Source organism: Schistocerca piceifrons, chromosome 2, assembly GCF_021461385.2.
Source record: "Schistocerca piceifrons isolate TAMUIC-IGC-003096 chromosome 2, iqSchPice1.1, whole genome shotgun sequence".
In the NCBI taxonomy this organism is placed as follows: domain Eukaryota; kingdom Metazoa; phylum Arthropoda; class Insecta; order Orthoptera; family Acrididae; genus Schistocerca; species Schistocerca piceifrons.
In genome coordinates, this window is record NC_060139.1 from 604,953,210 (window position 1) to 604,966,406 (window position 13,197).

At 43.1% G+C, this 13,197-nt stretch overlaps 1 protein-coding gene across 1 annotated transcript in view; it reads left to right on the plus strand.

The window, feature by feature from the left end:
* Positions 1-620: 620 nt before the first annotated feature.
* Positions 621-13,197, plus strand: part of LOC124775652 (odorant receptor Or2-like) — a 37,572-nt gene continuing 24,995 nt past the window's right edge. The window contains exons 1-3 of the mRNA XM_047250479.1: positions 621-1,456; positions 2,078-2,177; positions 5,463-5,564. Of these exons, the coding sequence (XP_047106435.1) occupies positions 621-1,456; positions 2,078-2,177; positions 5,463-5,564 (1,038 nt within the window). The remainder of the gene's footprint in view (positions 1,457-2,077; positions 2,178-5,462; positions 5,565-13,197) is intronic.

Genomic DNA, 13,197 nt, shown 5'->3' on the forward strand with positions numbered 1-13,197 from the left:
ACCTACGTACTTCTAATTGCAATAAGTAAAAACCAGCGTAACTGATAAGTAATGAAATGAAATTCGTCCATTCCTGCTCTGTTGAAAAAGCTCACCAGAGACGAAAATGAATGGTAGAACACACCACACTTGTTTTTCTTTGAGAGGACAGCCGTATCTTGAAAGCAAAGTCGTGCGGAAATATTCATCTGCTTTCCGTGCACGAGGGTCAATTGTGACAACGTCTCATATTTTTAATACAGTGTCTGTCCTTTTCGTCGATCTATCATTTAAAAGCGTATTACTAACCCAGCTGGATTTTCATAAGACGACCACGAGGATGGCCCGGCATCAGTTTGTGTGTAATTACATTCCGAACTGCTCCGTCATTCTGTTTGGTCTCCCTGCAGTTCGGAGGTGAAATTGAAAGGACACGTTGCTCATGAAGACTCCCTTCAATACTGAATACACAGGTCGAGATACAAAGAGTAGGAGACATCGGGACAACGTTAGATCCCTGGGCGGTCACACCGCACGTGAGTGCTGAGATTCATCGCGGCTCCCGCGTGACGCCACTCTGCTGGTGGCGCGTTCCACCTGTCAGTAAGAGAGACCTCAGCTGAAGCCGCGCGACGCACAAAATGAACGCCGGTGCCAGCGGATACGAGGGCTACAGCGACGCGCCGCTGACGCGCGACTACGCATCCAGCTCGGTACTGAAACACAGCCTGCGACAGCTGAACTTCCACGGCATGTGGCCGCTGCCCGGTTCCTGGCGTTTCCACGCCTTCAGCGCCACTGTGTTCGCACTTGGAGTCGGCAACTTTTCGCAGATCGCGCTCGGCGTCTACTCCAGCTGGGGCGACCTGCAGGAGCTCACCATGGCCTTCTCCAACACCTTCACCGTCTTCAGCGGCATCCTGAAGATGACGCACTTCCTGAGGAACCACCGCCGCTACTGCGCACTCGTCCGCCTCACGGACAACCTCGCCGCCTTGCAGCAGACACACTGCGAGGTTGACGACGGCATGGCGGCCATCTCCCGCGACTCGCTGAAAGTCGCTTATCGCCTCCCGCTCGCCGTCTACGCCTATATCGCACTGCTGTGTGTCATATGGTTCCCCATGCCGCTCATCGTGGAGCCTCACAGTCATAAACTGCCCTTCATACAGCTTCATTACTGGATTAATCGGACCAGTTTTCCTGTTTACGAAACTTCGTTTCTTCTGCAGGACATTTCTTCCTTCTTCTTCATCTTCATCAGCACCGGCTTGGACTGTTTCTTCGCGGTCATCATGGTCCACGTCACACTTCAGCTGAAACTGCTAGTTTATCGCATTACTGATATTAGATTACGTGACGCATCCACGATTGCTGACGTGTCTGAGGTTCGCCACGGCTACGATGACAATGAAGCGCACGAAGCAATGTACAAAGAACTGTGTCTCTGCATAGAGACCCACCAGAAAATCTTAGGGTAGGCTGATAACGAGAATATGCTGATGACTCAGTATAACAATACATTATCCACTGTTCTATTTATTAAACAAAAAATTTTTAAGGTAAAAAACTTTTTATGCCTCGTCCATCATTTTCAGTATACACTTAAATCACGATGGCTAGTTTTGGTTGTTTTATACAACCATCTTTATATCGTTCGAATTGTAAAAAGGCACTGAAAAAATCGTATTTAATGTTAGTCGTGCAGTGAAATTTATTTTTAGTAGGGGTCAAATTACTATGACAGTACGTAGGTAAAAACGTCCTCATGAGCGAGCCAGGTTGTAAGTTTTTAACTACATACTCTCATTGTTTTGTTGGCCCATCATCCGAATACATTTCATTGCACGCCTGCAGCTAATGATGTTTTTCAATGAACATACACTGCTTTTTTACGATCTGAACTATCTGAAGATTTTAGAAAACAACGGAAACTAGTCACCGTGTTTTAATTGTATACTGAAACTTGTGGGCTGGGCATAAAAAGCTTTTTACATTCATTCTTTTTATTTACTACATTACATGAAGACCGCTTTCTCCTCCCTCACAATGTCAAGCATCACTAGAGAATTATTATAATGGATTTTTCTGTTCGCAGGTTTGTGAAGTACCTGGAGAGTGTCATGAATCCCATTGCTCTTACACAGTTCGTATTCAGTGTGTTGGCTGCTTGCGTGACACTGTTCCAAGAGACATACGTAAGTTCTCATTAACATACCAATCCAATGCATATTAGAACTTCATCTAGTTCATTCTAGATTTTGTATCATCTCCTTGAAATCCATTGTCAGAAAATTTGCCGCACCCTCAAAGATGGTGTTCAGTGGCACCATTAGACAATATGTTCATACGGAAGGGTTGTACTGTTACCGATTCATCTGTCACACTCACCGGTGATCAGATGGCGCCTTCGAGGCCTGTCGGTGCGCGATCTGTTTTGACTCTGAAGGCAGGAGGTGCACCGACGTTAGAGATGAACAGTGTTTGCAAAGTTCATTCCCCCGACTAGTATGTGATCCTGTTGAACAGCTTCAGCCAAGTAAACTGTGTCGCAGTGTGGGCTTGCAGTAAGCTGGACAGACGTATCGACGGATTGCCATATGTGCTCAACACAGCGTGTCAATGACGCGTCGCTGCTTTCAAGTGCGGTCTGTGGAACATTCCCAAACCTGTATATCAGGTTGTGGACCTAAGCCTAATACAGACACACATCAAGGGCACCGCATGGTCCAAGCAGTGGTGTCCTATCGAACGTTATCTAGGGAATATGTTGCAACTTTTGTGTCATGAGGGATCATAAGGTAGCGTCTGCTTGCAGCAGTATTAAGATCACAAATGCCTCTCCCCAGGCTACAACTGACATCTCGACAACGCCAAGTGTGGGTACTCTGGCGTCGTGAAAGAGTCGAGTGGAGAGGGCAATGGCACTCTGTTGCACTCTGTCTGTAAGGGTTGGTGGACATACAGATGTATGGCATTGACTTGTGGAGCTGCCTATTCCAGGGCGCATTCGCCCGCGACAAACAGGTCCCATCCAAGGTTTCATCATGTGTTGAGCCATCAGTTACAACTCACGGTCACATTTGGTGTTTCTGCATGGTAAAGTAACCGGTGCCCGCTACATTGCACAATGGCTACTGCCATTTCCTCGACAGGGAGGTGATGTGCTTTTTCAGCAAGACATTTGTGGTGCGAAGCAATGTGCTCTTCGTGGTCTAAGACAACTACCCTGGCCATCAAGATCATGATATCTCTCACCAATTGATCATGAATAAACGTGAACTTAACTCGTCTGTAAGTATCAGTGCCAAATTGCAGAAAAAGGAGCGAGGTGCTTGGACAGTCTACCGCAGGATGCATTTTGGCACCTTTTGATCGTTTTCATGGGAAGTACATACGTGTGTGGCACCATCTGGGGGTACGTTGCATATTGACGCGACTGTTCTGGCAACTTTTACTGTGACATGAGTGTTCCATTTGGTCTGAATTTATCACATACTACCTGTCATCTCATTTGTCAATAAAATGACGTTGTCCTTGTCGGTCTTGATACTTTTAGGAGAACCAAATTTATTTCACTGCCAGCATCACTTGGATAGTACTGAATGTGGACTAGGACGGAAGACTTCATTTGAGCGTGGAAGAGCAATTATTCTTGCATTACGCCGTTTGTGATAAGTCACAGGCTAACAGGCATAACACTCAAATAACTAGTAGGGGCGATTGAGGGTGGCAAGACCACATGAAACAAGTTATGAAAAATCCAGATGTCGTCTTGAAATTCCTTGGAAAAATTCCAAGAAGAAATTAATTCATCCATAAATAAGGAAGCTCACATAACTTCCGTTAGGGCGATTTTTGATACTGTTCGTGACATTGAGAGTCTCAACAGACAAAATCATTATATTTGTATCAGGATAAGGAGAGACACATGTATAACTGTAACTCCACTTAGTAACATTACAAATGAGCCGTTTTGCATCACAGAGACGTTATTGTTGAAGTTACGACACCACAGATTTGGAAAAGAGACGTCCTTTTACTTACCTCTCGAGAATTTCAGTGGCGATGAAACCAGATTCGTTCAAGTTTCTACAGAGAACGTCAAGTTTAGACTAGAGAAGGAGATATGGGGTGGGGGGACGATAGTGATAGTATAGTATATATCCTCCGCATTGTAGGGCGGTTTACAATTTGTAAGTATAGATATAAAATTTGTTACTTTCTTCACAATACAGAAGGTGGTCACTCAGAATAGATGTGTTAATATTCAGCGTGTGACATGAAGAAATAAGATATTATGATTTCAGAGACTGTGAAACCAACAAACGCAAAATAGTGGAAGATCTATGACGAACGAATTGTTACAGTGGACGATTTTTATTACGGAGACCAGCACGGCATGACTGATGGCCGTGATATTTTCAGCCCATATATAGTACACGACCTTGCGTACATGTTGGACGAAACGTGAGACGTCAACGCAATTTCTTACGACGACATCGGCATCGGAGTAAACGCATGAACGTTCTGTCTCTGAAATGCCATATGTTGGAACCAAGAAGGATGATTTGTTTTCTAACGTCCGTCGACGAAGAGGTATAGGAGATGGTACAAAAGCAGAAAAGCAGTGATTAGGCAAAGATAAAGATGGTTGATATAAACAATTTAGGGAGGTCTGGGATACCTAAATTTCTATGGCTGGATGTCTTTCTGCATCGCCGTCGTCCCAAGTACCGGACCAGTGCGTTACAACTGGATCAACTCGCTCGGCATGTGAGGACTGGATCCGTCATTGGGAGCAGTTGTAGTGGCCAATGTGTGGATGAATGTCTTCGTTTAGCATCTGAGTTGAAGCAGATCATTCAACAGTTCAGTGCTGGACAGTAACATGCGAAAAGTTCCACCACACAGAATCATCTAATCACTGTATGGTGTATATAACACTAAATCATGTAAATACTATTACTAACAGCTCTTAACTCTCAGTGGACGCAGGCCGCAAGGAGATATGGGTGGGGCCCATTATGATCATATCAATAATAAGTTACTTGCACATCATGGCAAACACAGTGCAGTTACCACTAGTGCAGCAGTACGCGTATAGAAATGACGTCTGCTGTCTTCTCGAAAAGATCAGCCGTATAACTATTCCCTGAGAGATCAATAAAACGTGTTTATTTTCCTTCTACATCACACGAAGACCTGTACATTCAGTAGCAAATGTACAAATCGGCTTTGGTGCAATTTATTAAGTACGATATGTTTTGAAAACATTGATATTTACTGGCAACCTGTCAACTTATAGAACCTTAAAGGGCACATAAATTGGGAACAGTTTTAAGTTTGGTTATCAAGTTAATGTTTAAACTTTTGTTCACCTGCACGCAACTGTAGAAAATACTAAAATTATTGTTGCTACCCTACTCTGACAGTGGAAGCTCCTGACTCCGATAACTGATACCAGCAACTTTCGTTTGCAGAATCCAGACATAAGCGCTGTGTTCAAGTGCGCGTCTTACCTGCCGACACCCGGAGCTCAGGTGTTCCTCTACTGTTGGGGCGCACACAACATCATGGAGCAGGTAAGCCGTGCACCTGGTTTCAAATAACTTTGTGAGTGACGTCTCAGCGAATGAGGGGTAATGGCCAGCCGCCAGCCAGTTGTAGTTCCGTCTCGGGCGCCAGTCTTTGTTGTGTTGCTTGTTTTATTTTAATGGGACATCCTCCACCCTGGCAACACTCCACTCCTCCAGTGCCATTTGTCAGTCAGGAAGTTATTTTATTCGATCTCTAATTATCATAATGAACGGAACTCACAGCTAACGTTAACCATAATAAAATGTCGCAACTACGTCTTCTCCAACGTTACATAAGTATTGCTCTTTTTAATTAGCTACACCTACACGCATAGAAGAGTATGTGCAACATTTTTAATTATTTCGCCATTTGTTGACTCCAACCACAATGTCAATAACAATGTTGCACGTTTCAGGCAAATGGACGTGAGTGTCAATACGTTATCGAGGTTCCTGCACCGATTTAATCAATTCGTACCACCGCGAGACTGTGCTGTATAATCATATGAATGGCTCGGCCTTTGCTTGTAACTCTGTGTCTTGGCTGTTACAATGCGCTGTCATCCAAGTGATATAAACCCATTTTCGTTTTTCCTTTATACGGCTGTACTACTCCTTCCCTCTTCGTATCCCTTCATTTTATGGTTGGATGCCGCGACTGAAGGTGTACTTAATTTGAAGCAGGGAGTAACCATCGGAATTCGGGCAGATCCATTAATTTCGCTCCAAGCAAACAGTAAATAAATAAATATAAGTATCTAATTTTACCTAAAATGTTTGTGAAGGTTTCACCTTGACAGAAGTACTCGAGGAAATTTATCCACTAATTCAGTTTTGATATATATACAAATATCTTTAGATAAAATTAGGTACAATAATCTCATTCAGGATTTATTTAACCGTACCTATGCATTACTTGTGTTTTTGTTTAATGAGATGCTGACCGGAAGACGGTTACAAGGGAGTAATAACGCAGGGGAATAGGGAAGAACTGAAATGCAAACGCACTGAGAAAATCAAGACTTACTTGAGCCTGACGATTCTAGAGAAAACAATATTAAGTCAGTTGAATTGCTATCTGAGCTAATTACGAATGCATAAATTTTCTGTCACTGTAGTAGTTCTGTCTCATTCCTTATACAGGAGAAGACCTTTAATAACTCGGCAGTAAAATACTTCTTGAATAGGCGGTCATCAAATTTCTATTACACCAGACCGCATAAGCAAGTACGAGATACTTCCTCTGGGGTATTTATTTATTCTACAAATGCTGATGAAATTTACACTACTGTTTCAGTATACTTTGAGAATACAATACGATTGATGGACTACTCCAATAGCTGAAACTACTTCAAGTTTTATCAAGCACTCCAACCGAAAAATTAATCAAATTTCAATATTTATGGAATATTCCGTCGGTAGAAGAACATAGCAATTCCATGACTTCCGACGACAGCTAGAACTTATTAAGCATTTCAAATATTTATTTACATGTTAGGTCACACATTAAATACGGAGAGTACTGATGTTTCTTGTTCTTATTTTTAGTTTGTATTTACGCGGTTTGTCAAGTAAAATGAACATGGTGTTTATTTCGCAGCAGCGTTATGCGCGCGGGTAGTTTACACGCTTGCGTGGTTTGCGTGACTACGAATTACTTAAAAGCCTGCAGCCCGTGTGTGCACTTCAACAGATTCGTTTCCCCAGAAGAGAGTCCAGTGGTTACGCTAGTGGGCTGGTAGCAGTTGTGTGCCCTGGGAGATGTGAGTGACCGTACTGTTTCAACATGACACGATGACCACAGTAATTCATACAGAAACTTCGGGCATTAAACCCTACATATGTGGATGTTTTCGAAACACCCTAAAACATTTTTTTTCGTAACTGTTTTAAAGCTACCATCACTGTCTTCAATACAGCCACTCCATTGATACAAACAATGCAGAACGTCTCAGAATATTTCTTTAGCCTTGAAACAGCAGCAGCAGTAAGAAAAATTATAGTCGCATTCTGTAAAATCGGTGTTGTAATCATCTCCTGGCTCTCATGCTTTAGGTCTACAATCTTTTTCTCTGATTATCTGAGGCAGAAGCCACTGCAGTTCCTTGGACTACTCTCGGTCGCTTATTTTTCTCATTGTTGCACAAATGGGCTAGTTCTGGAAGAGACGCTCAGCTCCAAAGTTTGGTAATGCTTTGTCCTTATATAGAGATAATTAATATTTAATGTTGAACGCTGATTCGTACTAAGCAGCTTATTTTATTACCTTCTTTTCCGCCTGTTGCTATTAGTGCTGTTTTTTTTTCGGTCATCAGTCTACTGACTGGTTTGATGCGGCCCGCCACGAATTCCTTTCCTGTGCTAACTTCTTCATCTCAGAGTAGCACTTGCAACCTACGTCCTCAATTATTTACTTGACGTATTCCGATCCCTGTCTTCCTCTACAGTTTTTGCCCTCTACAGCTCCCTCTTGTACCATGGAAGTCATTCCCTCATGTCTTATCAGATGTCATATCATCCTGTCCCTTCTCCTTATCAGTGTTTTCCACATATTTCTTTCCTCTCCGATTCTGCGTAGAACCTCCTCATTCCTTACCTTATCAGTCCACCAAATTTTCAACATTCGTCTATAGCACCACATCTCAAATGCTTCGATTCTCTTCTGTTCCGGTTTTCCCACAGTCCATGTTTCACTACCATACAATGCTGTACTCCAGACGTACATCCTCAGAAATTCCTTCCTCAAATTAAGGCCGGTATTTGATATTAGTAGAGTTCTCTTGGCCAGAAATGCCTTTTTTGCCATAGCGAGTCTACTTTTGATGTCCTCGTTTCTCCGTCCGTCATTAGTTATTTTACTGCCTAGGTAGCAGAATTCCTTAACTTCATTGACTTCATGACCATCAATCCTGATGTTAAGTTTCTCGCTGTTCTCATTTCTACTACTTCTCATTACCTTCGTCTTTCTCCGATTTACTCTCAAACCATACTGTGTACTCATTAGACTGTTCATTCCGTTCAGCAGATCACTTAATTCTTCTCCACTTTCACTCAGGATTGCAATGTCATCAGCGAATCGTATCATTGATATCCTTTCATCTTGTATTTTAATTCCACTCCTGAACCTTTCTTTTATTTCCATCATTGCTTCCTCGATGTACAGATTGAAGAGTAGGGGGGAAAGGCTACAGCCTTGTCTTACACCCTTCTTAATACGAGCACTTCGTTTTTGATCGTCCACTCTTATTATTCCCTCTTAGTTGTTGTACATATTGTATATGACCCGTCTCTCCCTATAGCTTACCCCTACTTTTTTCAGAATCTCGAACAGCTTGCACCATTTTATATTGTCGAACGCTTTTTCCAGGTCGACAAATCCTATGAAAGTGTCCTGATTTTTATTTAGCCTTGCTTCCATTATTAGCCGTAACGTCAGAATTGCCTCTCTCGTCCCTCTACTTTTCCTAAAGCCGAACTGATCGTCACCTAGCGCATTCTCAATTTTCTTTTCCATTCTTCTGTATATTATTCTTGTAAGCAGCTTCGATGCATGAGCTGTTAAGCTGATTGTGCGATAATTCTCGCACTTGTCAGCTCTTGCCGTCTTCGGAATTGTGTGGATGATATTTTTCGGAAAGTCAGATGGTATATCGCCAGACTCATATATTTTACACACCAACGTGAATAGTCATTTTGTTGCCACTTCCCCCAATGATTTTTGAAATTCTGATGGAATGTTGTCTATCCCTTCTGCCTTATTAGACCGTAAGTCCTCCAAAGCTCTTTTAAATTCCGATTCTAATACCGGATCCCCTATCTCTTCTAAATCGACTCCTGTTTCTTCTTCTATCACATCAGACAAATCTTCACCCTCATAGAGGCTTTCAATGAATTCTTTCCTCCTATATGCTCTCTCCTCTGCATTTAACAATGGAATTCCCGTTGCACTCATAATGTTACCACCGTTGCTTTTAATGTCACCAAAGGTTGTTTTGACTTTCCTGTATGCTGAGTCTGTCCTTCCGGCAATCATATCTTTTTCGATGTCTTCACATTTTTCCTGTAGCCATTTCGCCTTAGCTTCCCTGCACTTCCTATTTATTTCATTCCTCAGCGACTTGTATTTCTGTATTCCTGTTTTTCCCGGAACATGTTTGTACTTCCTCCTTTCATCAATCAACTGAAGTATTTCTTCTGTTACCCATGGTTTCTTCGCAGCTATCTTCTTTGTACCTATGTTTTCCTTCCCAACTTCTGTGATGGCCCTTTTTAGAGATGTCCATTCCTCTACAACTGTACTGCCTACTGCGCTATTCCTTATTGCTGTATCTATAGCGTTAGAGAACTTCAAACGTATCTCGTCATTCCTTAGTACCTCCGTATCCCACTTCTTTGCGTATTGGTTCTTCCTGACTAATGTCTTGAACTTCAGCCTACTCTTCATCACTACTATATTGTGATCTGAGTCTATATCTGCTCCTGGTTAAGCTTTACAATCCAGTATCTGATTTCGGAATCTCTGTCTGACCATGATGTAATCTAATTGAAATCTTCCCGTATCTCCCGGCCTTTTCCAAGTATACCTCCTCCTCTTGTGATTCTTGAACAGGGTATTCGCTATTACTAACTGAAACTTGTTACAGAACTCAATTAGTCTTTCTCCTCTTTCATTCGTTGTCCCAAGCCCATATTCTCCTTTAACCTTTTCTTCTACTCCTTCCCCTACAAGTGCATTCCAGTCGCCCATGACTATTAGATTTTCGTCCCCCTTTGCATACTGCATTACCCTTTCAATATCCTCATACACTTTCTCTATCTGTTCATCTTCAGCTTGCGACGTCGGCATGTATACCTGAACTATCGTTGTCGGTGTTGGTCTGCTGTCGATTCTGATTAGAACAACCCGGTCACTGAACTGTTCACAGTAACACACCCTCTGCCCTACCTTCCTATTCATAACGAATCCTACACCTGTTATACCATTTTCTGCTGCTGTTGATATTACCCGATACTCATCTGACCAGAAATCCTTGTCTTCCTTCCACTTCACTTCACTGACCCCTACTATATCTAGATTGAGCCTTTGCATTTCCCTTTTCAGATTTTCTAGTTTCCCTACCACGTTCAAGCATCTGACATTGCACGCCCCGACTTGTAGAACGTTATCCTTTCGTTGATTATTCAATCTTTTTCTCATGGTAACCTCCCCCTTGGCAGTCCCCTCCCGGAGATCCGAATGGGGGACTATTCCGGAATTGCCAATGGAGTGATCATCATGACACTTCTTCAATTACAGGCCACATGTCCTGTGGATACACGTTACGTGTCTTTAATGCAGTGGTTTCCATTGCCTTCTGCATCCTCATGTCGTTGATCATTGCTGATTCTTCCGCCTTTAGGGGCAATTTCCCACCCCTAGGACAAGAGAGTGCTCTGAACCTCTATCCGCTCCTCCGCCCTCTTTGACAAGGCCGTTGGCAGAATGAGGCTGACTTCTTACGCCGGAAGTCTTCAGCCGCCATTGCTGATTATTTATCAAAATTTAGGCACTGGTGGGGATCGAACCCGGGACCGAAGACGTTTTGATTATGAATCAAAGACGCTACCCCTAGACCGCTCTATTTTCGCTAATGTGTGTGTGTGTGTGTGTGTGTGTGTGTGTGTGTGTGTGCGTGTGTGAATGGAGGATGAATTTGCTATTGCGATTCCGTAAGTAAATATGTTTCCTCTCTTCACATCCGTTGCGTTACAGGTGAAGTCATTTCACTGCTTTCTATGGACCATACTCTGGCCGTTCTACATCGTATAACAATGCCAGGGCTGCACGTAGGTGGCGGCCATCGAGATGTGAGTAAGGGGCAGAGGATGGCGGCCTTCCCGTTATGTGACACGTTCAAGGTGGCGTAGGTGTGATGATATTTGGTGCCAATGAGACATCTTTAACCCACCTCACACGAACTTATGAGACTAGCTTTCTTTTTGCTTGTGTTGTGAAACTTCCTGTCAGATTAAAACTGTGTGCCGGACCGAGACTCGAACTCGGGACCTTTGCCTTTCGTGGGCAAGTGCTCTACCGTCTGAGCTACCCAGGCACGACTCACGTCCCGTCCTCACAGTTTTAGTTCTGTCATTATCTCGTCCCGAGTTCGAGTCTCGGTCCGTCACACAGTTTTAATCTGCCAGGAAGTTTAATATCAGCGCACACTCCGCTGCAGAGTGAAAATCTCATTCTGCTTGTTTTGTGTTTGAAGCATCGCCGAGCCCGATGGGGGCGACGCAAGGCTCCTTGTTTTTCCATCATTACAGCGGATGAGTCTTAGCATTTAGCAGTAAGACTTACTGAGGATATTGGGCAGGAGAGTCGCAAGAGTGGACGCCGTAACTGGTTCAACGATAGCCGAGGAAGTGCGCCCTTTGAAGAACTGCTAGCTGGGGGTTCGACTAGTGGAAGCTACCCTCGTGTTGCCAGGGGGAAAGTCACCTCGGCTAGCGCCATATTGGCGTACAGCTTATTGTGTGGTTCATTGCACGTACCCATTTTGGATGGCCAAGCTGAAAGTATTCTTTCCGGATGATGGCGCCTATGACATGCTCAGAAAGGTACGATCAGCTGATAAACATCTCTCAGCTGTCTTAAAAACCCTGTAAAATATCTATAATATGTTACAAGCTCCTAAGATTCTGCAGATTCGACAGAAAGTCTATAACACAGTATTTTTAGGCTCTTCCAGCGACCCTGCTTGAGAGAGCACCGATTGGTGAAATTGATGTGACGTCAGGAGAACGTAGCAAGTCGTGCGAAGTTTTCAGTAAAAATGAGGAATAAAGCGAGGTTATTGATTTTTAACAGTTCGCCTCTTCTTGCTGTAGATTTTGTTGTAAGGAAACAATTACACCATTGGCGGGTAGGGTGATTGAAGAGAACAGTTTGCCGAGATTCTTGGCAGGAATAAGTGAGCAGTCAGTTCTTTTTCTCACTAGATAATTGGGACTACGTCTCTTTGTCATGGCGCCGAACGCATCATTATTCCACAGCATTCACTGTCGTCTGGAACAGGTGACTCACTTAGCAGAGTGGTGTCCAATGTTTGAGTCCCTACAGCGTAGTTGATGGCAGCCAGATATGGCGTCATAGATCTACCCATATCGCGCTAACGGTAATGGTGAGCACAGTTTGCATCTTCGACATGTTGGGACTGTCTTATACTAGAAGTTCAGAATAGTGTTCGGATTCACTTTCCCACTTTGTCAGCGGGTTCTCAGTTGCATAAGCTTCTTGGTTTCTCTCATCAGAAAAAGAATCACTGTAATTGATGTGTTGGCAGGGAGAGTTAAATTTCGCAAACTCAGGTATGTGATCAAGAGCTAATTCCTGCCTTCACCAAGTAACTTTACCAAGAGAAACTTCAATCACCTACTTCTCATAATTAAAATATCCTGTACATGTAATTTTCGTTGTCTCATGACTTTTTCAGATGGTTGTTCATTCTCATGCCTTTTTGTAATAAACTAAAGAATTCACTTAAATTATATATTTGATTCGAGTACAGAGTCTCTCCTTGGTCATACCTCATATATTTCGATGGTAAAATGCGTATTTCCGACCTTAAGATTAACTGCTAGAACCGAGATGTTCCAT